Source organism: Pangasianodon hypophthalmus, chromosome 29, assembly GCF_027358585.1.
Source record: "Pangasianodon hypophthalmus isolate fPanHyp1 chromosome 29, fPanHyp1.pri, whole genome shotgun sequence".
In the NCBI taxonomy this organism is placed as follows: domain Eukaryota; kingdom Metazoa; phylum Chordata; class Actinopteri; order Siluriformes; family Pangasiidae; genus Pangasianodon; species Pangasianodon hypophthalmus.
This window is the reverse complement of record NC_069738.1, coordinates 5,176,225-5,199,250: the sequence shown is the minus strand read 5'-3', so window position 1 is coordinate 5,199,250 and position 23,026 is coordinate 5,176,225. Positions and strand designations below refer to the sequence as shown.

Below are 23,026 nucleotides of genomic sequence, written 5' to 3'. Positions count from 1 at the left end.
GCCAAAAAGAACAAAAGACTTTTTCCATTCAGCAAGAATAAGAAAACTTTGATCAGCGATAGACAGACAATAGATAGTCCTATACGCATTAAATAAAAGACATTACACAAACCATATGAGTTCAAATAAAAAGAGGTGTAACTTTTCTGTCGATACATACAACTAACTATAAAGTGTGTAATGCAGGGGTTCTCCAACTTGTTGCAGACTTGGACCCTTTTAACTGTAAAAAAAATCATAATAATTTTAAAAAATAAATAAAATCACAGATCATTTCAGTACAGATTTATTTTACAAAGTATAAAAGAAATTATAGAAATTTTATTCATTAAAAATATATTTGAACCAGAATGTTTTTTTTTTTTAATTTCTGAAAATCCACCCAATATTAAAACTGTCACTAAATTCCTGTTGCTGTTATTTATAAGTATAATAACTTTGTTGTGATTTCCACCACTGTAATAAGATTAAATAAAAAAATTACAGACCCCATGGCTATGACTCACAGACCCCTGGGGATCTCCAGACCCCACTTTGAGATCTATGAGTTAAGTGTATGTTGTTCTGCTACAGTGATAATCCATTTTACTTGTGTCATATGCATTACTTCTCCCAAAGTCAGTTTTCAGCCCTCATAAAAGAATTATGGAGTATTTTTTAGTAAATCAAGTACAAGTCCCTCTGCTGTTAGTGTAAAATCATTAAATCAGTTTCTATCAGCTCTATAAATATTCAAAAAGTAGCAAAAAAAATCTAACAAACACCAAAATTCATTTAAAAAAAGTAATAATTCTGATTCAAATCATTGCAAATTATTCAGGTTTTACATTACGCATCCTGCTCATCTTTAAATTCACTTTAATCACTTGATGAATGAAATAAAAATTCTACCAAATGCAGGACAGTGTACTACACAATTATTGGCAATATATTAATATAAATAAACATTACAGATAATAAGACTTCAGAATAATTCACATTTTTCCACTCAGAGTACAAGAGAACTACTTTTAAAAATATTTTATATACTGTATATATAGTAGTTATGTTCAAATCAAACATAAGAATGAGGAAACAAAGTGATCTCAGTGACTTTGTGGCATGGTTTAGAAGCTGCTGAACAGAACAATCTCTAGAGTTTACACGGAGTGGTGTGAAAAAAAACATCCACAGCTCTGCAGGCGGAAACACCTTGTTGATGAGAGAGTTCAGAGGACATTGGTCAGACTGGTTCGAGCTAACAGGAAGGCTATAGCAACTCACATAACCACCTTTTACAACCGTGGTGAGCAGAAAAGCATCTCAGAATACATTGAGCCTTGAGGCAGATGAGCTACAACAGCCAAAGATCACACCAGGTTCCACTCCTGTTGGCCAAGAACAGCAATCTGAAGCTACAGTGGACGCAGATATTTAAAGATCGAAAAAAGTCCATGCAACGTTTATTAAATCTTCAACTCTCCGGTTTCTGTAACATTTTTATATTATGTTAATATTTTTATATTATATTATATCTGTAATATATTTAACTATAAATATATTTATATATATTTATAGAATAAAATATAAAATATATTTAACGGTATTTATAAGTATATATGCCAAAGAATATTTTAAATAAAAGCAAACAAGTTTGCTTGAAAAATCTATAAATATGAGGCTGCACACACACATAAAACGTATCCTAATATTAAGGAACTTCAGTCAATAAAACTGTACAGTAGATTGTGAAATGATGAAAGTATCAGACAACGTGTGGTTTGGTCTAACAGGTAAAGAGGTGTTGTGTTTAGCCGCTAAATCACATTAGAGTGACTCACCACCCGCAGTGACCAAAGTGTGTGTTCAGTGCACAGTGTGTGTTCAGGTGGTCTAACAGCACGGCTAATATCAGCGCTGAGATCTGAAATTCAGACCAGGTGCATACTGTTGTCCGTTGAGAGGACCTTCTCCACCTGACATCCTGCTTTGATGCTATGTGTTACAGCGCGCTTTGTTCTAACCACACAGGACTCGGGCAAGCGTAGCTGGAGTGTACAGGGGCCATCACACCCTCGCTTCAGCTACTGTGGTTTCATGACCCCCCGCTGAAATCCGCATTGTAATTCTCCAGCATGCAAATGTAGCACAAACAGTGACATTTTGAGTTTTTTTTTGTTGTTGTCGTTGTTGCAAGGAAGCCAGTGGCCATGTCTGCGCTCTGCGTCTTAACATGCATGAGCTTGGTGTAAAAAAAAAAAGAAACTGAGTAACCGAAAACAGAGTTTGAGACATATACAGTATACAGTTCATGGGCAAAATAATTAATGCTCAAGAAAAGCACAATAAAGTTGTTCATACTCCATATAAAGATAGAATTTTATAGAGAATATCATATTACTAAACATAATCTATTATATACTATATACTTCAGCAGCAACCCTATATAAGCTCGTGTAAGACAAATGATGATATATATGATACAAAGATATATGCATATAAATTTACATACATTGAAGGGAAGTAGAGCTGTATGCAAAAATTTGGGCACCCCGTCCAAATGACACATTTTGCTCATTTTTGAAGTGAATAGAAGTAAACACAACCTCAGCAGCAAACTATGAAAAATAGAAAATAACATTTTCCTGCAACTATTTGCACAGTTACTTTATATTTGACTAATTAATTTAAAAATATATATATATCCCTCTTTGACAGATATCACAGAAATGCTAGAAAACGCTTTTTTTTTAGCCAGCTAGACTTTTTATTCTTGTTTTATGAATTTTCACCCACTCTTCCTTGCAGAACGTTTCTAGTTCTGAGGCTGTATTGCATGCATGCAGCATGTTGTGCAGCAGGTTTAAGATCTACACAGATCTTAAACACCAGAGGACTGTGAAGGCTATTCCAAAAGCTTCCTTCTTGAAGTAGTTCATGGTGGATTTTGAGGTATGTTTTGGATCAACCTGCTGTAGAAATCAATCTCTTTTCACCTTCAGCTTCACTGAATGTGTCATAGTTGCTTCTAGTTTGCTGATTTATACTGGAATCCATTCTTCCATCTTCCACTTATGCAGTGTTCCCTGTGACACTAACTGCCACACAAGCCCAAAGCATAATAGATCCACACCCATGCTTATCAGTTAGAAAGATGTTTTTTTTAATCATATGGTGCTCCTTTTTTCTCCAAGAATACCTTGGGGGATCATGGCCAAAGAATTAAATTTTTTACTTCATCAGTACAAAGCACTTTTTTTCAAAATGATTCTGGTTTATCTACTGTAGATGAGGTCACATGTAAGGTTTCCTGCTGATGACTCTTCCATGCAGGAAGAGTGCATACATTTTGCTCACTGTACAAAATGTAAATAATGTATTTTTGTGTGTATTGCTTGTAATGTTGTTGCAGGAGAACACATGAGTGAGAATTTCATGTACACTTTACTTGTGGTCATGACAATGAACTTTATACACTTCTCTGTTTATTACCAGATGCAAATATTAGTGTACTAATATAATTAGAATGTGATATATTTTATTAATTTATATTTGATTAATGTTTATATTGTATTATTGTAATAAGTGATTGCCAATGGTTTATTATTCAGTATGACATATACTAAGAATATCTTATACAACTATTACTACTACTACTACTACTTAATAATAATAATAATAATAATAATAATAATAATACATTATAATAGTTGATCAGGTGGTAGGTTTTATTGGACATTTTAGGACATCATAATGCTTTTCTTCACTCCTCACTCAGTCAGTCACTCACTAACTCACTCACTAACACACTCACTCAATCATTAACTCACTCATTAAGTCACTCCCTCACTCATTAACTCCCTCACTCAATCTCCCTCATTCACTCACTCATTAACTCTCACTCACTCATTCACTCATTAACTCACTCACTCATTCACTCATTAACTCACTCGTATGTGATATGTGATTGCCAGTGGTTTATTATTCAGTATGATATATATTAAGAAGAGCTTATACAACTTTTACTACTACTTAATAATAATACCCTCACTCACTCATTAACTCACCCAATCACACACTCACTCACTCATTAACTTACCCAATCACACACTCACTCACTCATTAACTCACCCAATCACTCAATCATTAACTCACTCACTCATTCACTCACTCAATCACTCATTAACTCACTCAATCACACACTCACTCACTCATTAACTTACCCAATCACACACTCACTCACTCATTAACTCACCCAATCACTCAATCATTAACTCACTCACTCATTCACTCACTCAATCACTCATTAACTCACTCAATCACACACTCACTCACTCATTAACTCACCCAATCACTCAATCATTAACTCACTCCCTCCCTCACTCACTCACTCACTCAATCACTCATTAACTCACTCAATCACACACTCGCTCATTAACTCACCCAATCACACACTCACTCACTCATTAACTTACCCAATCACACACTCACTCACTCATTAACTCACCCAATCACTCAATCATTAACTCACTCACTCACTCACTCACTCACTCAATCACTCATTAACTCACTCAATCACACACTCACTCATTAACTCACTCACTCAATCAATCAATCACTCATTAACTCACTCAATCACACAGTCACTCATTAACTCACTCATTCACTCATTAACTCACCCAATCACTCAATCATTAACTCACTCACTCAATCACTCATTAACTCACTCATTCACTCACTCACTCATTCATTAAGAAGAACATTCCTGTTTAAAGTGGTGCTTCCTTGTTGTCCGTTACTGATCAGGTCCAAACTTGCGTACTGCACATCCTATAAACACACAGAGAATTATTCAAACCCTGCAGCTTTTATGGCCATGCTTTGTCTCTGTAGATGTCCCTGATGTGTAGGCAATCTCATCATACCGGTATGGAGAATCTCTTTGCTCTGTCTGTCCTCTTTTTGCCTCCTGAGAGTGTAAACATAAAATAATCAGTTTATTAAACTACACAGTAGCTGTGTTTAGCTGTGTTTTATTCCACTTACATACTCCAAACAGTGACACAGACGCACAGCACAAAACAACACATCTAAAGGGCTTATTTGTGTCTTACCTTCCGTCCTCCATTTGGGCTCTGTAACCCCAGTATGTGTGTTTACACCTCATTTTTATGAGAGAAATTAATACTTTGTAGAAATGTGAAGTTGTCATTTAAAACAGGGGTTCACAAACTTTTTGTAGACCCCTTTAACTGTAGAAAAAAAGCCTATCCCAGGGAACTTGGGGCACAAGGCGGGGGACACCCTGGATGGGGTGCCAACCCATTGCAGGACACATTCGCTCACACACACACACACACACACACTCACACACTATGCACAATTTAGAGGTGCCAGTCAGCCTATAATGCATGTCTTTGGACTGTGGGAGGAAACCAGAGTACCCGGAGGAAACCCGCAAAGCGCGGGGAGAACATGCAAACTCCACACACACAGCATAATAAATAAGTAAGTAAGTAAGTAAGTAAATAAATAAATAAATAAATAAATAGATAGATAGATAGATAGATAGATAGATAGATAAATAAATAAATAAGTAAATTCAACACACCTTATCAGTACAAATGTATTTGTCGATTATTATTTGTGTGTAAAAATAAAGTGTAAAATGATATGTTGGCTATATATTAGAGCCAAAGTATTACTATTACTATCACTATTAGTAGTGTTCCTCAATATACAAAAATATAACAACTCTCACCCCAGGGAGGCCCTTTGTGCTAATACTTTGTGGACCATTGATTTAAAATATCTTGTTATAATTTTAAATAATGCTTAGATTAGAAAAAAAAAGGTTTTTTGCCTGTGATTTTGCTGTATTAATATGTAGAGCATGTTGAACTACTTTGACTATTATCTGCTGAAAACTCCAGATGTTAAATATCTTACAGTGTTAAATATTTTCTCCTTTAATCAGGGGAATTAAATGATCTATTTAAAGGTACAATCGGGAATGTAGTTTGATGGACGTCCTACAGCATATATTCACCAAGTGTATATATTTTCACATATACACCACCACTATCTGCCAAAATGTGTATACAAAAACACAGATTCTATTTTTATGAACATATTACAAATAATTAGTGTTTTGTTTTAAAATCATTCAAAGGCAACAGTAGTTCTTGTAAATAAGGCTAAAATACAAATTCAGTGCTATGGAATAGGGTTTATATAGGGTTTGAATGAATTTTTTTCATTTTCATTAATATATTTTTAGGTAGATATTTTATTTTTGCATTCGCTGTTGCATTTTTTTTCAAGATTTATTGTAAGCAATATTTTTAAATAACCTTTTTTTTGTCTACAGAAAGGTTCAGTACCACATTTTTGTATATCTTCCTAGTGAGCATATGTAGTATGAAAGGTTTTAAAAAATTTTGAATTACCATTTCGTCGATTGAAGTGATATTCAGTTGATCTGAAATGAAAATTAGCCTTTTGTTAGTCTCTCTCTCTCACACGCACACACACACACACACTCCTGAGTAAGATTCCCATTTTAATATTTGGTGTTATTGTGGAGTGTGAGACGCACCTCGCAGGCACACAACTCTGTCCTGCTGAAAAGTTACAAATTACAAATCGTATAAGAGCAAATCTGATTAGAACATTGTATTTATGTATTTTACAGGATTATAATTATGAGTGGCTGAATTTGTAGTTCTCTTACCTGGCTGTAATGAAACAAGAGTAATGAGAAACACAATAACAATGACGAGGGCAACACTGGAGCACAAATACATCAACCATGAACACAACTGACTGGAGCCTGTGCACAGAAATAAACAAATATAATAAATAAATATGTTCTACTAAATCACTATGTTTACAAGTTAACAGGATGAAAGATGATTTGTAATCACCTTGTTTAAGAGATTTAGAGACACGTCTGCCGTCCACCTCGACCACACACTCCACATTCTGAGCCTCCATCCAGTTCTCTGAGGGAATGCTGATATGAGCGCGTGTGTATTCTACAGCCGAGTCGTTGGTGTGTGTCCAGCCCGACTCCGTCCACCCGGTCATCTCTGATTCACCTATGACCCAGGAAACACTCACTTCAGATGGGACGACCCCCATCACCACACACTGCAGAGAGACGGAGGGTCCGACACTCACATCCGGGACGTAGGGAGTTATGATGGGACGAGGTTGGCGCTCTGCAAAAGACTTTTTCCTGTTAGGTGATAGCCGCTAAGTAAGGAATAAAACATTCAGGGACATGCTGTTTTCACTTACACTCACTGTCCACTTTATTAGGAACACCTGTACGGCTCATTCATGTAATTATCCAATCAGACAATCATGTGGCTGCAGTAGAACGCATAAAAATCATGCAGATACAGGACAAGAGCTTCAGTTAATGTTCATCAAACATCAGAATGGGGAAAAATGTGATCTCAGTGACTTTGAACATGACATGGCTGTAGGTGCTGGGTTTGAGTATTTCAGAAACTGCTGATCTCCCTGGATTTTTTAGACATCCAGCGAGCGGCAGTTCTGAGGACGGAAATGCCTTGTTGATGAGAGAAGTCTGGTTTGAGCTGACAGCAAGGCTACAGTAACTCAAATAATCACTGTTTACAAACATGGTGAGCAGAAAAGCATCTCAGAACAGAACAAAATGTCGAGTCTTAGGCAGAAGAGCTACAACAGCAGAAGATCACATCAGGTTCCACTCCTGTCAGCTAAGAACAGGAATATGGACAGTTAAAGATGGGAAAACCAGACCAAATATCCAGATGTTTGCTGTGAACATTAACAGAAGCTCTTAAGCTGCATGATCTGCATGGTTTTACACATGGTTTTACACTGCCACGTGATTGAGCAGGTGTCCAGGTGATCCTAAAAAATCCTCAAAACTGATTTATGCAATGTAAAACACATATTATTTGCACTTTATCACACACTCATCCTACCTGTAATGATGACGGTGGAGCCGTTGCCCATGTAGGAGATCACACTGTGTTTTACAGAGCAGTAGTAAATCCCCGAATCAGCCGTGCTCGTGTTATAGATGAATCCTGTACACGGTCTCTGTCCCAGATCAGTGTGAACGGCGGTGGTCACGTTCATCTCTCTGGTTCTCAGCTGCACTTTAAACCAGGAGATTGAATCACATTTGGAGAGGAGTTCCACTGTATCACATGTCATTGAGACCGTTTCACCAAGAAACACCTTCACTACTGCAGGATACTGAATGATGCTCGAGAAAGAAACAGCTGGAAAATATACAACAAAACTGATTAAATTAGAAAGAAAGAACTGAAAAAGTCAAAATAAATCAAACAAAAAAGTAAGACGTAAGAAAGAAACAAAGAAAGAAAGAAAGAAAGAAGGAAGGAAGGAAATCATTGAATTGAAAAAAGAAAGCTAAAGGGAAAAAAGATACAGATTATACATGAATTCTAAATTAAACATTAAACAAAAAGTAAGAAGGAAATAAGTAAGAAAGTTAGAAAGCAAGATAGATAAGAAAGAAAGAAAGAAAGAAAGAAAGCCATGGAACTGAAAAAAGAAAGATAAAGGAAAAAAGATACAGATTATACATGAATTATATATTATGTATTTGAAATGTCCTTAACTGTTATGTGTACGATATAAAACTGTACACAATAGAACTATATACAATAGAAATAGATTATTTTTTATTTTTTAGAAGTATCGAGTATACACACACACACACACACACACACACACACGCTCATACTTACAGTGAAAAACAAACAGGCAGAAGACAAAGAAAAGTTTGTGTGCCATGTTAAAAGTGTTCAGGAGCGTTAACATCCACTTTCATCCTGTCTTTTACCTCTGGTGTGTGTGTGTCTGTGTCAAAACACACCTCTGTACGAACTCACACATCAGCCTGCACACGCACGCATGCACGCACGCACGCACACACACACACACACACACACACCATTTTAAAATGATGCCTTCGTCAGAACAGAAAACTGAGGATGATCTCAAGAGACCTAAGAAAAGAACATGAACAATATTTTATTATACCACAGTGTGGTTATATCTATCTATCTATCTATCTATCTATATGTATAAAATTATACCACAGAGCATCTGGTTGAGACTAGCAGTGTACATCAGGACACTGTGGTCCCGTGGGATGTAACAAATTCAGTCATCTTTAGTAACTGCCTGGTCAGGGTCACTGTGCTTTATGCTACTAGTTTGCTCATATTTTGGGAAAGAGAACCAACTAAATTTAGGCAGCTACACACAAAGACTAATACCTGTATGAGCGGGATTAGTCATCTCTAGTTGAGACAAATTATGAACTGAGGTTGAGGAACTGTCATTCACACAACTGTCATTCACAAACGCTGCTGCCATTTCTACCTCAGGGTTTACGAGTGTTTCTGGGGGAGCAACGATAGGGTACTTATGAAAAAAATAAAGCAAAACAACAACAACAACAACAACAAAAACCCTGTCTGGTTTAGGCCACACCCAATTTTAAATCCAAATCCAGATACAGATACATAGTGGCCTTGCATATATACTGTATACACACTTAAAATCGTTTCGATTATATTAAATCATCAATTAAATCAAATTATTATGTAAATGTTTTGGATATCATACGACTGGATTCTCAGGAGTTGCTGAGATGGCAGTTATATAGAGTTAAGCTAGGATTTTCATTAGATAAAGTCACACTGGGTTAATTGTTTTTATTTTCCTTTTATCCTGCACAAAAAAGTGGTTATTAGCATCAGATTTATTATTCTACTAATGTACATATGAAACATTTTGCAGATGCCACAGCTTCCTATAATGCTTTTATGTCTTGCATTATAAAGTAAAAGTAGTACTTTAGCAGCTTTATGGTGCTTAAATTAGTTTTACTATAGTTGTGTAATGATTAAATGAATGACAGTTCTGAATAATAAAGTTTTTGTTTACCTTGAAGTGTTTTTAACCATGTGTTTATTAGCTGTATGTTACCTAATCATAATTGTATTATATAGTTGTATATAAGTGTTAAGCTACATATACTGTAAATATTATTTATTATTATTATTACTTGTATTAAAAATATATTTTACAGAGATAAAAATAACACACATATATTAGGTAAATTTCACACAGCATTCTGGTATATATAAAATTTGAGTTAAAATAATTTGGGTTAAAATGTAGCTACTCAACCCAATTTGTTTTTAGAGTAGATATTTTATGTGTGAATAAAATATAACATTTTTACCTTACATTGGAAATTATTAACAGAAACAGCAGCTGATGTTAATACATCATGCTTGTAAAAGTATTTTTTTAAACACCGGTGTTAATTAAAATGATGCTTAAAATAGATTTCTATACTTGTGTACTGATTAAATGAATGAATGACAATTCTTTTGTCTTGAAATATGTTTAATGTGTTTATTAGATTAATGTGTTAATTGTATTTAGGTGTACAGTATAGAAGTTTATCAAGCTACATACTGTATATTTTGGTTACTTGTATTAAAAATGTTTTACAGAGATCAAAATAACTCATATATTAGGGAAATTTCACACAGCATTCTGGTACATATAAAATTTGGGTTAAAAATTTTGGATTAAAATATTAGCTTCTCAACCCAATTTGTTTTTAGAGTAGATATTTTATGTGTGAATCAAATATAACCTTTTTACCTTACTTTGGAAATTATTAACAGAAACACCAGCTGATGTTAATATATCATGCTTGTAAAAGTATTTTTAAATGCATTTTTTACAAACAGTATTTTTTATCATACTGCATGTCACAAATGTTCCCCCTCGGTGTTTAAATCCGTGTTAGTGGCTGCAGAGAATCAGCTCTGAGTCTCAGTGTTTGGTCTAAACCACACGCAGGCCGTAAACACCAACGCAGACAAGGCTGTGAACGAGAGCGGAGCGGAATGACCTACAATACACGACGCCTACACTGTGTACTTTTCCTGCATATCGTCCCTTTATGATAACATCAGTGTGACCTTTATGAGCCGAAATGAGGAGGTGTGTGTAGTCGACACTTCAGCCTGTGCTGAATAACTGCACCACTTCAGTGTTGAATTAACATTTAACACTTCTGAATGAAAGAAAAAGAGCAGTGCTAAATTTAATCCCACGGCCCTGATACAAATCTCAGTGCTAAATTAACACCTATAGTGTTGCATTGAAGTTAAAATAGCATGAACTCCGGTTTTCACATTTGTGTTAAAACTGTTAAGCTTTACACTGGTAATGATGTCTAACATGTAATGATGTCTATCTCACCCAAAATCTTTTCTGTACATACACACACACACACACACACATGCACAAAGTAAATATCTGTCTCAAATATCACACAGTTCATCACGGCATGACGATGATGTCACGCAAATTTTCCTGTAGTCTATAAACATGAAGAAAACACAATGTGGCTAAAAGCGTTATCAGGGCGGCCATTTTGGACAGCAGGAATTACTTTTCCTCACTGCACTTTGCTAACTTTTAGGTCCACTAGGGTATGTGTCCTAATGTTTGGAGACAAGTTATCACCAGAAGGTTCCACTTTAAACTTGTAAATACAAACTATTTACAGTGGACATGTGTAAGCAAGCGCATGAAGATTTGGGTGTGTATTTACAGAAAAGATTTGGGTTGACTTTTAGCTAATTTAGCCTCGTCACTCCGGTGCAAAATTAAACAGGCAAAGGGGAGTCCTATCTAGCATTATCATAATGTCATCTTGTGTATTTTTAAACTTCTGTATTTCTGCATGTTTAATCTTTGCTGGGTTGGAGACATGTTTCGAGGTCAGTGTTAAGCCTCAAATCCTCTTTTCTCCTCTTGTGGATCCTCTTACTGCAGCCACTTTGTCCTAAGCAACCTGCAGCTCGGGAGAAAGACAACTAGATTCTATCATTATAATAAATCAGACTAGAAGCTGTATGCATGCAGCTTTATTATTACTACCATTATCATTAGTTGTTTTTTTAATTATTTTTAATATGGATGGACTTTGAAGAAGCTGATAAGATCAACTGTATACGGCTTTATCCTAGCAGAAGTCGAGAGCTGGATGAATGAGGACATTATTCTTTAAACCTACTGACTGAGAGAAATAGGTAAGTTACCATTATAATGAATTTTAATACAGTAATCATACACTATTTATAAATTGATCTACATGTTTAGTAATGTTAGCTATGGTGACCGGGTTTGTGTGTGTGCATGTGTGTGTGTGTGTTACTAATTAGACTTTGTCACTAATTAGATTTTTGTTAGGCGGCACAGTTACGATCTTGAGCTCAGGTTCTCCCCGTGTCCATGTGGGTTTCCTCCGGGTTCTCCGGTTTCCTCACACCTCCCAAAAACATGCCAGTAGGAGGATTAGCTACAATACATTGCCCCTAGGAGTGAATGACTGTGTGTGTGTGTGTGTGTGTGGTGTCCTGGGATGGACTGGTTTCTCATCCGGGGTGTATTCCCGGGATAGACTTCGGATCCACAGCAACTTTGAATGAATGAATAATTAGACTGTAAACCACTCACTACACTATACACTTAATTTTGTGTCATTTTTGGTGCAGAATATCAAAAAATATGACTTCATTAGGGAATAAAACATGCTGCTAGATACAAATAATCAACAATGTGATAGTCTGATGAAGCCGAGTTATTGTTAACACCTAGAAGTTGATTATTTTTACTTAACAGCATGTCTTGAAGTGTTTTATTCCTCTTACACCACAAGAATTTGCCATTGAATAAAATTTTTATTTATTGATGAATGACATTTTTGCTTTTTAACTCTTAATAGTCACATTTAATGTTGTCTCCTTACAGAAAACATCATCATATCAATGATTACACAGTGTTCTTTGTTAAATTGCAACACCTTAACACTTAATTTGTTAATTATTAGACTTAGATTATGAGGAGCCTCCACTATACAGTAATAATAATATTAAAATACGGATTAATATAATCCTATGATTTGCAGCTGCATGACTGTCAGAGCTGCTGTTATAGAAAATTAATCAACGCCTTCTGACCAGTAGAAATTGAGAATTCAGCAGTGTTGAATCAAAACAGGTATAAAACAGATAAATTATATTTCAGATTGCTTCCTAGGCCTGCTAGTGGCCTGTGTGTGCAATATGGCACTGTTTAGGTGACTCAGCCATATTTAAACTCATCCATAACTACCACTAGATGTCAGAAGCGCAGAGGATATAAATATTCACCGGCGGCGCTCTTGTTCACAGCACATTCACACAACAATCTACACTTGTGTACACATACTGTATAGTATACAGTTATAGAAGGGAAATTATTTATAATCGCACTATGCGGTGTCACCCAGATGACGATAGGTTCCCTTCTGAGTCTGGTTCCTCTCAAGGTTTCTCCTCATGTCCTCTCAGGGAGTTTTTCCTTGCCACTGCCGCCTCGTTGCTCATTGGGGATAAATTCATAACGTTAAAATTTATATCCTGAATTTATATATTTCTGTAAAGCTGCTTTGTGACAATATCCATTGTTAAAACTGCTATACAGATAAAATTGAATTGAACTTGTGTACACCAGTAGCAGCTTACTGTGTGTGAGGAAGTCTGTTAATTGCAGCTTGTTAATCATTAGCTAGCCAGTATAGCCTAAATGAAGTGTTAAATGAAGTGTAAACATCACACACAACACATAGGATAGTCTTTTTTTTAAAAAAAAACAAAACATTTCACTGTAATTCAGCTTAATTCCAAAAAGTCTTTGATATAAGTCAATGTTTTGTAGTTTTAGATTTTTGCCTCAGTATACAGTTGCTAATGTGTTCAAAAACATTAGCATACCAGAGTCCAGTACGTCACAACGTTTGTACGGAACAAAGGTCTTAAACTGTAATGTTTTACACTACTGTGCTAAATTACACCACAGTATCTCACACCAGATAGAAACGGCTCATCTTAAAACCTGAAATGTACACAATGAAAAATTATTTGCTCCTAATTTTGATTAGCGGGGAAGAAATTTCTCAGTGTGTCTGCAATTTTGAAAATTTCACTCTCTGCGGTACTAAGCATTTGAGTATTCATAGTATATTACTATATCATACTATATATATATATATATATATATATATATATATATATATATATATATATATATATATATATATATATATATATATATATATACTATAACTTCTAGTGTAGACTATGTGCACTACATTATATCTATTATATCTTTAAACTATCTTTTGGAAGACCGGTGTTCATCCCGATCCAGTTCCAGAGACGTGTAGAATCAGTGAGTAGTTGCACCATGGCACCTCATAAAATTGGGAACGGTTAATAAAAACGAGACACACCTATGTTTTTTTATATATCTGTATTTTCTAGTTCACCTTTCATCTACAGACTGTTAATTTTACTTTACAGACAGAGAGCTGTAGTGTGACCCAATGAACTGTCATATCCGTGTCTGCAATATAATCACACACCTCTATAGACTTTTTATTCCCAGAAATCCATTTATTGTTAGTTAGACCTCCGAGGAAGACAAACCCGTGTTTGTCAAGACATGTTATGTTATGTTACAAAATATCCTCCCGTTGCTATGAACTTTCAGGGTGTTCAAAATACATTAGCATTGTATAGGCTTATAGGCTTATCTCCTGGGTAATGTAAATATCAATTTTCATCATGTTAATATCAGCTAAATGGCTACATTAATTCCCTAGCTGGCTGCAGTTGAAGTTAAAGTACACCTAAACTCAAGACTGTGATTTTCTTTTTTTTTAAATGATCATTCGGATGACATAGATTGTCACTGGGGTCTCATTTGGCACCACAGACACAATGGCTTTGAGATTATGAGGTGATGAGGATGAGATGGTCTAGAGGAACGCTTCCCTGTAGAACCTGTGTCCTTAAGCTAGTTAATTTAGCTGATGTTAGGTGATGAAGGAAATGTTGGTTGTTATGTTGTACTTGGAGAGGTTTGGTTGCAATGACAATGCAAACCATGTTGCAATCTGCTGTACTCGAGTTCCGATCTAAACGTGTCCCGGCGCTTCGGCTCAGAAAAACACGGATGTTCGAAGCGAGGTCATATTTCTACAGCTCATATCAGAATTTCATAAACACATAATATAAGTAATTCTACATGCATAATTTCTTCATGATTAGTGTGAAGGATGAGAAAGGATGTATTATTGGATAAGTCAGCTGTCTTGTTTATCTTTGCTTGTAAAAATGATCTTATTATTATTATTATTATTATTATTATTATATTCAGTAAGTTGTTAAAACGCCTTTTCACAACTCAAAAGTTTTATGAAGTAGAACGGAATCACATCTTTTACAGTGGACGTGCGCCGCCATATTGTTGTGACGTCAGGTGCGTTTACGCCAAAGAACTCGGGCAAGATGGATGTGACTAGGAATTCTGATTTGAATGATTATATGATTCGACTTTTCCATATCGGAGACCATTTTTTCCCCCATTTGTGCCAATTTATTTATTACAGTTATTACATCTGACAGGAGGATATGAGGCCATTAAATAAAATTGTTGTCACGCATCAATGATGGTCTAGTGCATAATAACTGAAATATAAGTAAATAAATGTAACACACACACACACACACACATATCTATCTATCTATCTATCTATCTATCTATCTATCTATCTGTCTATGTAAACCATAAACCATAAGGTTGTAATTTCTGGAAAAAAAAAAAAATCCAACAATCACATTGCAAAAAACTTTACACATATGCTTTAAAAAATATTTAAAAAAAAAATAAAATCAAAATATTGTGATTGTAAAATTGGACACTAGAAAAATGAGTCAAATTAAACATGTTTAAAACAGATTCTCTGTATTGATCAGTGCAAAGAAGATGGGCGATGACGTAACTGTAGTGCACTACTTAGTGTTCTCACTAGCTAGGGCTCGCGGATTGGAACACGCCCCTCCTCCCTGTGTATCCATAACAGCGTGGGCGCGCGAGGCAGCATGACCGTGTTACGACTAGGAGAAAGCACTGAAAGCCCTAGAAAATGGCGCGGATTGGACATCTTGGCTGTGCATAGGTGCAGGTAGAGGCAGGGTGTTGCACATTTCTGTCGTTTCTTTAAAGTGAGCGCGAGATACAGCAGTCAGATCGGGCCACGGAGGAGCAGTGTTATAAAACCTGGATGAGAAAAACACCACGGCGTGGAGCAACGCATGGACGTGTGAGTGCAGAACTACAGCGTGATTAAAGAACGGCTCATAATGCACGAAAAACCCCCACAAGGCTGTGAGGTGGGATTTAAACGCAGCGCATGTGTGCACTTATGTGTTGACACTGCAGCGCGTGCGCGAGCGCGTGCACAGGGTTCCGTTCCAGTTAAACTAGTTAACAGTTAAACACCTGATTAACTCATTAACTAGCTAACTAACTTCTGTTTTTATGTGGTTGTAAGGATAAATAACAGCCTGGTTGTGAGTTTTGCAGGAGTTTCTGTGCCCAAATGTGGTTGTTGTTGTTATTATTATTGTTTTGTTATTCTAGGTTTAACTTTATGGTTCATTAGAGCAGTTTTGTAACTGAATTGGATTCTCGACTCTGATTGGTCAGAAAGTGTTAATTAATATTCTATAATGAAAGTAGTTCCGGCTGCAAGGCGAATCACAGGTTTATATTAGTGCGCTTATATTAGTACCAACAGCTTGGTGGTACCTGGAGGACTAGTGGTTAGGCTCGATGCTCTGACCGCCACGGCTCAGGTTCGATTCCCGGACCAGGGAACCAACCCCAGACAGGGCGCTTCCAGTGCCGGTCCCAAGCCCGGATAAAACTGAGGAGGGTTGCGTAAGGAAGGGCGTCCGGCGTAAAAAAAACAAAAAACTGTGCCAAATCAAACATCATACGGACCAGCGATCTGCTGTGGCGACCCCTAACAGGAGCCGAAAGAACAACAACAGCAACTATAGTAACAGCTTGCACAGGGACGTGTACGGCTGACGCACAACATAAACGGATTAAAAAACGTGAAATTGTTGATGTGAATTTTTCCGTGAGGAGGCGTTTATTTAGCATGTTTGGAAGGAGTCTCCAGTATCAGTGCTTTGTAACCGTCTGAGGGAAAGCTGTAACTTTAGGTAACAGGAAAGTTTTCAGGAAGGAGGAGTTTTGCTCTTTACAGTGTTTTATCTGATTAACTTCAAGAGAGAAAAAAAGAGATTGGTGACAGAACGAGAGAAGGAGTCTTCAGTGTCAGGAAGTTTTCTGACATGGGAAAAGTCTTCAGGACAGCGAAGTTTACGCTTTCCAGTTTCACAGTAACATAATAACAAGCAGCTTTTTTTTCAATGTGATTAACTTTGAAAGAGATAGAGGGAAAAAAAAAGAGAATCTAGTGTCGAAAGAGTTATATGTTTATATCTGTTATAACTGATAACAGGAACTTGTTTCGCGGCGTGTTCTGTTTGTAATCATAGTGTTTGGGTTATATTTGTTTACACAGTGCGAAGGTCACATTTTTTCCATTTACACAGAGACTTTCTCAGTATTTCTTAAAGTGATTCAGGAAGTGTTGTGTATAAGCTCCATTTGTGGTGTCACTGAATACAATCAGTGACATTGAACCAATTATGGTCTATATAATTAGACACTATACTACATAATAAGTTACACCACAGCATTGTTGAATTCTTAAATCCGATTGGTCAGAAAGTCTGCATGGGAGTTTTATTTTATTTTATTTTTTTTAATGGAGAAAAAGAGAGGCGGGTAAAAAATGACTGTTGTGATACATTCTATAACATTAAATGTACCAATATAATGCCCCCAAGAGTTTTATTCCTTATTAACAGTTGCACATGGAAGAACTTTGCATATTCACAGATCTTTGTATGGATATTACTTGACCATCTTCCTGCTCTAACACATGTGATTCAGCTCGTTGCGTCATGCCCGGGTTCCTAAATGTGTTGGCACAGGAATTTACCTAACTACTGTTTTTTCCCTTCAGTTTTGTACTCCGTGTCACGACACCCACTTGTCTACATGTTTACTGATTACTAATAAGGAGCGCAGACAAGGTGGAGCTGGACGTGTGTGTGTGTGTGTGTGTGGGTGTGGGTGTGGGTGTGTGTGTGTCATGGAGTGTAAGAATTTGTCAGCACCTACTCAAGTGGAAAGCAGTAAAAGCTTATTTTCTGGTGAAATACTTCAGAGCAGGTTGTGGAGTTAGGATTTGTAGTGCAGCCACTGGCCGGATAAACCTTTGGTGAAGAGGAAATACGTTGGTGAAAAGAGCGTCTGATTGAGTCTTTGAGTAAATTGAGCTCAGGGAAGTGACACAGAGGTAAGTCGTGCTGTTCACACCCCTTTATTAGAAAAGACACAGTGTTGCCTGAAAAGGAGAAGGAGAGGTTTAAACCTTTTTCGTTTTGCCTTTTGTTTAAGTAGGTCAGTCTCATTGAGGTAGAAATCTCTTTTTCAGGACAGACCTGCTTGACACCAGCTTACAGACATAACCATGACATCAAAACAACAATCAGCATCCACTAAAGCTGGCAGCTTTTATAACCATATTCACGTTCAGTGCATTTTAAATATCAGTCTATAGATTTGCATTGGCACAGGCGCTGAACATAATCAGTAATGCTACAGGATGTACCGGTGTAGGAAAACAATCAATGACAGAGTGGTGTGATGAAGCAGGGTTACGGTTACCACCACGAAGTTGATTATTTTCCTAAAACAGCACGTTCCAAAGTGATTTATTACTCATCTATCACACGGATTTGCAAATGAATTTTATTTAATAAAGAATGACACTATACAGTATATGGCTAAAAGTTTGTGGACACCTGACCGTCACACTCATATGTGGTTCTTCCCCAAACTGTTACCACAAAGTAGGAGGCACATGATTGTCTAGAATGTCTTTGTATGCTGTAGAATTACAGTTTCCCTTCACTGGAACTAAGAGGCTCAAACCTGTTCCAGCATGACAATGCCCCTGTACACAAAGCGAGCTCCATGAAGACATGGTGTGTGAAGGTTGGAGTGGAAGAACTCGAGTGTCCTGCACAGAGTCCTGACCTCAACCTGGAACACCGACTGCACCCCAGACCTCCTCACCAACATCAGTGCCTGATCTCACTAATGCTCCTGTAGCTGAATGAACACAAATCCTCACAGCCACGCTCCAACATCTAGTGGAAAGCTTCCCAGAAGAGTGGAGCTTATTATAACAGCAAACACGGGGGAATAAATCTGGAATGAGATGTTCAACAAGCACATATGGATGTGATGGTCAGGGGTGCACAAACTTTTGGCCATATAGTATATAGTATAGTTGTTTAAATTTGGCAGATCACTAAATGGTGTGATTGAGCAGCAAGACCAGAAAAATGAAAAATAGACAATCACTTTTTGGCCCTTTAGTTGCAACCGTTGTTCAGGAATGTTCAAGTAAAAATGGAACGTTTTATCCTTTTACCTTTAAACATGTAAATATTTGAACTTTGGATAGTACTTAAACAGTGATATTTGTTCTGTCTGACTTTGTGTGAACTCAGAAGCGTCTGCAGTGTTTGTTGGTTAGTTAAACTGGATTTAAATTAACACGTGATCCTTGATGTGTGTGTATACATCGCTGTCTTTCCTTCACCATGTTGCGATTTGTTAGCTACGGTATTAAGACTATGCATCAGTGGGTCATAAATGAGAAGCATATTATTGAGTGAAACTAATAGGAAGTGTGTGTGTGTGTGTGTGTGTTATGAGGAGTGTGAGGAGCCTGGATCTGCTGATGGATCCTGGAGGTTTAACAGGTTATACTCATGATGTTTTAGTAGTACACTGGTATAAAAGTGTAGTAGGTGATGTAAAGGAAAAGATGAGCTGTACTGAGTGTGTTGAACAGGATGTTGTGTGAAAACATTATGAGTAAGACTCAATATGACCTGGTTGTGATCATCGTTCTTGCGTACATCTTCCCTCTTCCTGTCTGCCAGTCATGACTGAGAATCAGGGCACGACATTTCCTCAGTATTTCTCATTTCATGTACTGGCAGAATCTCCATACTATTTTGTTTGCACGCATTTTCTTTGGACCTTGTTCCACATGTAATTTATCACATAACACGCCTGTCTTCTTGCTTTGATTTTGGAGTCATTTAAAGTGCAGTTGAAGTTGGGACACGTCCCAAAACCTCAGGACCCTGCCCTCTTCCCCCTCCCCTTTTTTCATTACTCACGCTGAAACGCCCAGTGGTAGTGAAGCCTTGCATGCTAGTGTGAAATGGAGAGATATTTTTCAGTGGACAGAATATTTTTCTTGCAGCCCCTCCCTTCCCGAGGCATTTTCTTTCCTCTCTCGACCATCAAACCTCTCTCTCTCTCTCTCTCTCTCTCGTAGTTGACCTGTGAAATCTCATCAGAGACTTTTGTAAAGGAAAAACACTCCATATGGAGTATAGCCCTGTTAGTATGTTTATGGCATCTTCACATTTCCTTTGCCTGAAATCTTGGCTGTGTTCCAAACCGATCACACAAAGCAATGCATTAGGCATTAGTCAAAAATGTCAGTAGACATTTTTCAAAATCCAAAAAAAAAAAAAACGTATATTTATGAAGGGAAAAAACACAAACTAGTCTATATACTGTATATAGTGTACTGTTTACAACTACATTTCATTACATCTCTTCATTTTCAATGAGGACCTCATTAAATACCATGTAACACAATGAGGATTTGGCCAGTGTGTGGGGTTTTGGCCAGTGTGTGGGTTTTGGGGTTTTGGTCAGTGTGTGGGTTTTGGACAGTGTGTGGGTTTTGGACAGTGTGAGGGATTAGTTTTTAAATTTGGTCTGTGTGAAGGTTTACTCAGTGTGAGGGTTTGATCTGTATGTAAGGGTTTAGTTATTTGGTTGGCATTAGGGTTTGATCGACATGAGAGATTTTTTTTATTGATGTGAGAGTTTGGTCAGTGTGTGGGTTTAGTCAATGCGAGGGTTTGGTCAGTGTGTGGGTTAAGTCAATGCGAGGGTTTGGTCAGTGTGTGGGTTAAGTCAATGTGAGGGTTTGGTCAGTGTGAGAGTTTAGTCAGTGTGAGAGTCGGTCAGCATGAAGGGTCTAATTATTAAGGGAAAAGGTGGAATGTTAAGACATTGTTTTTTTTTCTCTTATTTTCATCTTTTTAAAAGAGAACACATGACGCCTATAAACTGTGTGTACCAGTGTGTGTGTGTAACTGTTACAGATTTGCACTATATTAATGTGCTACTATTCACTTTGTAAATGTGTCATGCACACTGAAAGAGTGCTGGAGGACAAGAGCTGCGCCTCAGAGTGAAAACGCCCGTCACACCCGATTTTACTAACGGCTCTTTCTTCCCTGAGGTTTCTCACTCATTAAAGTGTCAAACAGAAAGTTTTTCTCTGACTGGTCTTTCCCTGACCTGGACCCTGTTGCTCTGACCTTTTAGTGAACTCAGTTTACACCATGCTGGCTGCTTTAACAGCAGGGTGCAAACGTCTGTGTCCACTCCAAACGTTCGCTCCCTCAGTTATGTCAAATCAATACAACTTTGTGTAATTCTGTTTATTCAGAATTCCCTCACTTTGCACTAGTGTAGAACAGTGTGTTGTTCTTGTCCACATACAGACCACAAAGAGGAGTGAACCAAGTCAGTATCATGGGTTAGCTGTAAGGAGACGACGGTTAACACTGCGTGTGTTGCGTGTGTTGGGTGTACACGTGTGACTGGCTGTTTGCCTGGAGCTGTGTGTCGGAGCAAAACGATCAACAAGACAAGACGAACAGGCCTGCTATCATGAAATCCTTCCCATCTCTCAGAGCTGATTGAAAGTTTAGATCAGGGGTGTTCAGGTGAAATTTATGATGGTCCAGCTGCATGAAATTTCTTGCTCACAAAACGATCATGATAAGCAACTAACCCGACAGAATGGAGACGACAGTTAACGCTTAACCAGTATTTATTATTTGATGTGTATAAATAAGACAATTTGAAGACTTGAAGGTGAGAATAAATGCATACTTTTCTGTCCATAAATACTGTCTTTAAACATTATTTCATAGTTGACTCCTGTGTCTGAAGAAGCCATGATGTCACTTGACTAATCAGACTAGATAGGGTGTGAAAGAATCTGTGATATTCTGTGAAAACTCTTCTTTTCTTGATGACCTGTCTTCTGAACTAGAGCCATTACTTTCATACGTTTATCAGTTCTGCTACAGGATTTTTCAGTATTTCACTCTCCTGGGTCGGATCTGGACCATGGTCCATCAGTCGATGAGCCTGGTTTAGACCTTTACCCTACGGTCCTTTCTATGTCTGTGCACGACATGGAGCCACGATCTCAGCAGCGCGCATCAAAACAACATCTGAATTGCGATTTTCTCAATTCTATGCAAATTAGATATGAAATGCTGGCCAGTGCGTGCCTACAAGAGACGAACGACGAGCGACTTCTCGTCTCCTGCTACTGTGAACATAAAGTAAGAAATGACAGTCGCTCACTTCTCCAAATATATTTCAGATCTTTTCAACACGCTGAGAATGAATGTTTTTTTTTTTTTTTGCAATTTGTAAAACATTTCTTTGAGAAGGAGTGGCTGCAGAGTGCATTTTCAGGTGCACATCTCTTTCTTTAAAGGAAATGATACCAGGATGTGAAGAAGACAGGAGAAGTGAGAGTCTCTTACAGCTCCTTATTCTAGAAAGCCATTGTCTCTAAGTCGTGGATGCAGGCTCTGTGTAAATATTTCGACTTACATTAATGTGACCGCGCAGGTCGTTTTTTTAAGAATGTGGTGACTTCGTACGGAAAATAAGTCCACATAAGTCCTTGTAGGTGTGTGTTCATTGTAAACACTGAGTGTGCATGGATGAAAGTGTGTTTATAGTTCAGCACCCGTCACTGTATGACCGTAACCCATATTAACTGCCCTGACTCGACATTTTTCATTCACATGCAACGTCA

The 23,026-nt window shown here is 37.2% G+C and overlaps 2 protein-coding genes across 4 annotated transcripts in view; one reads left to right on the top strand and one right to left on the bottom strand.

Moving 5' to 3' along the window:
- Positions 1–3,709: 3,709 nt before the first annotated feature.
- On the bottom strand, positions 3,710–8,881 carry LOC113543863 (uncharacterized). The gene is made up of 8 exons (XM_026942367.3): positions 8,757–8,881; positions 7,962–8,264; positions 6,906–7,202; positions 6,713–6,811; positions 6,578–6,602; positions 6,429–6,460; positions 4,905–4,948; positions 3,710–4,809 (listed from the first exon to the last, which is right to left on the bottom strand). The coding sequence occupies exons 1-8, from the start codon at positions 8,827–8,829 to the stop codon at positions 4,723–4,725; spliced, it is 960 nt and encodes a 319-aa protein (XP_026798168.2). The 5' UTR covers positions 8,830–8,881; the 3' UTR covers positions 3,710–4,722.
- A 7,111-nt stretch (positions 8,882–15,992) lies between these two features.
- The window catches only part of sema4ab (sema domain, immunoglobulin domain (Ig), transmembrane domain (TM) and short cytoplasmic domain, (semaphorin) 4Ab), a 39,963-nt gene continuing 32,929 nt past the window's right edge, over positions 15,993–23,026 (top strand). The window contains exon 1 of one of the 3 annotated variants that reach the window (XM_034301661.2): positions 15,993–16,255. The gene's annotated coding sequence lies outside the window, so the exon portion shown is untranslated. Of the gene's footprint in view, positions 16,326–17,486; positions 18,374–23,026 lie in introns of those variants that run through there. The other 2 variants (XM_034301662.2, XM_034301664.2) reach the window with 2 other exon arrangements.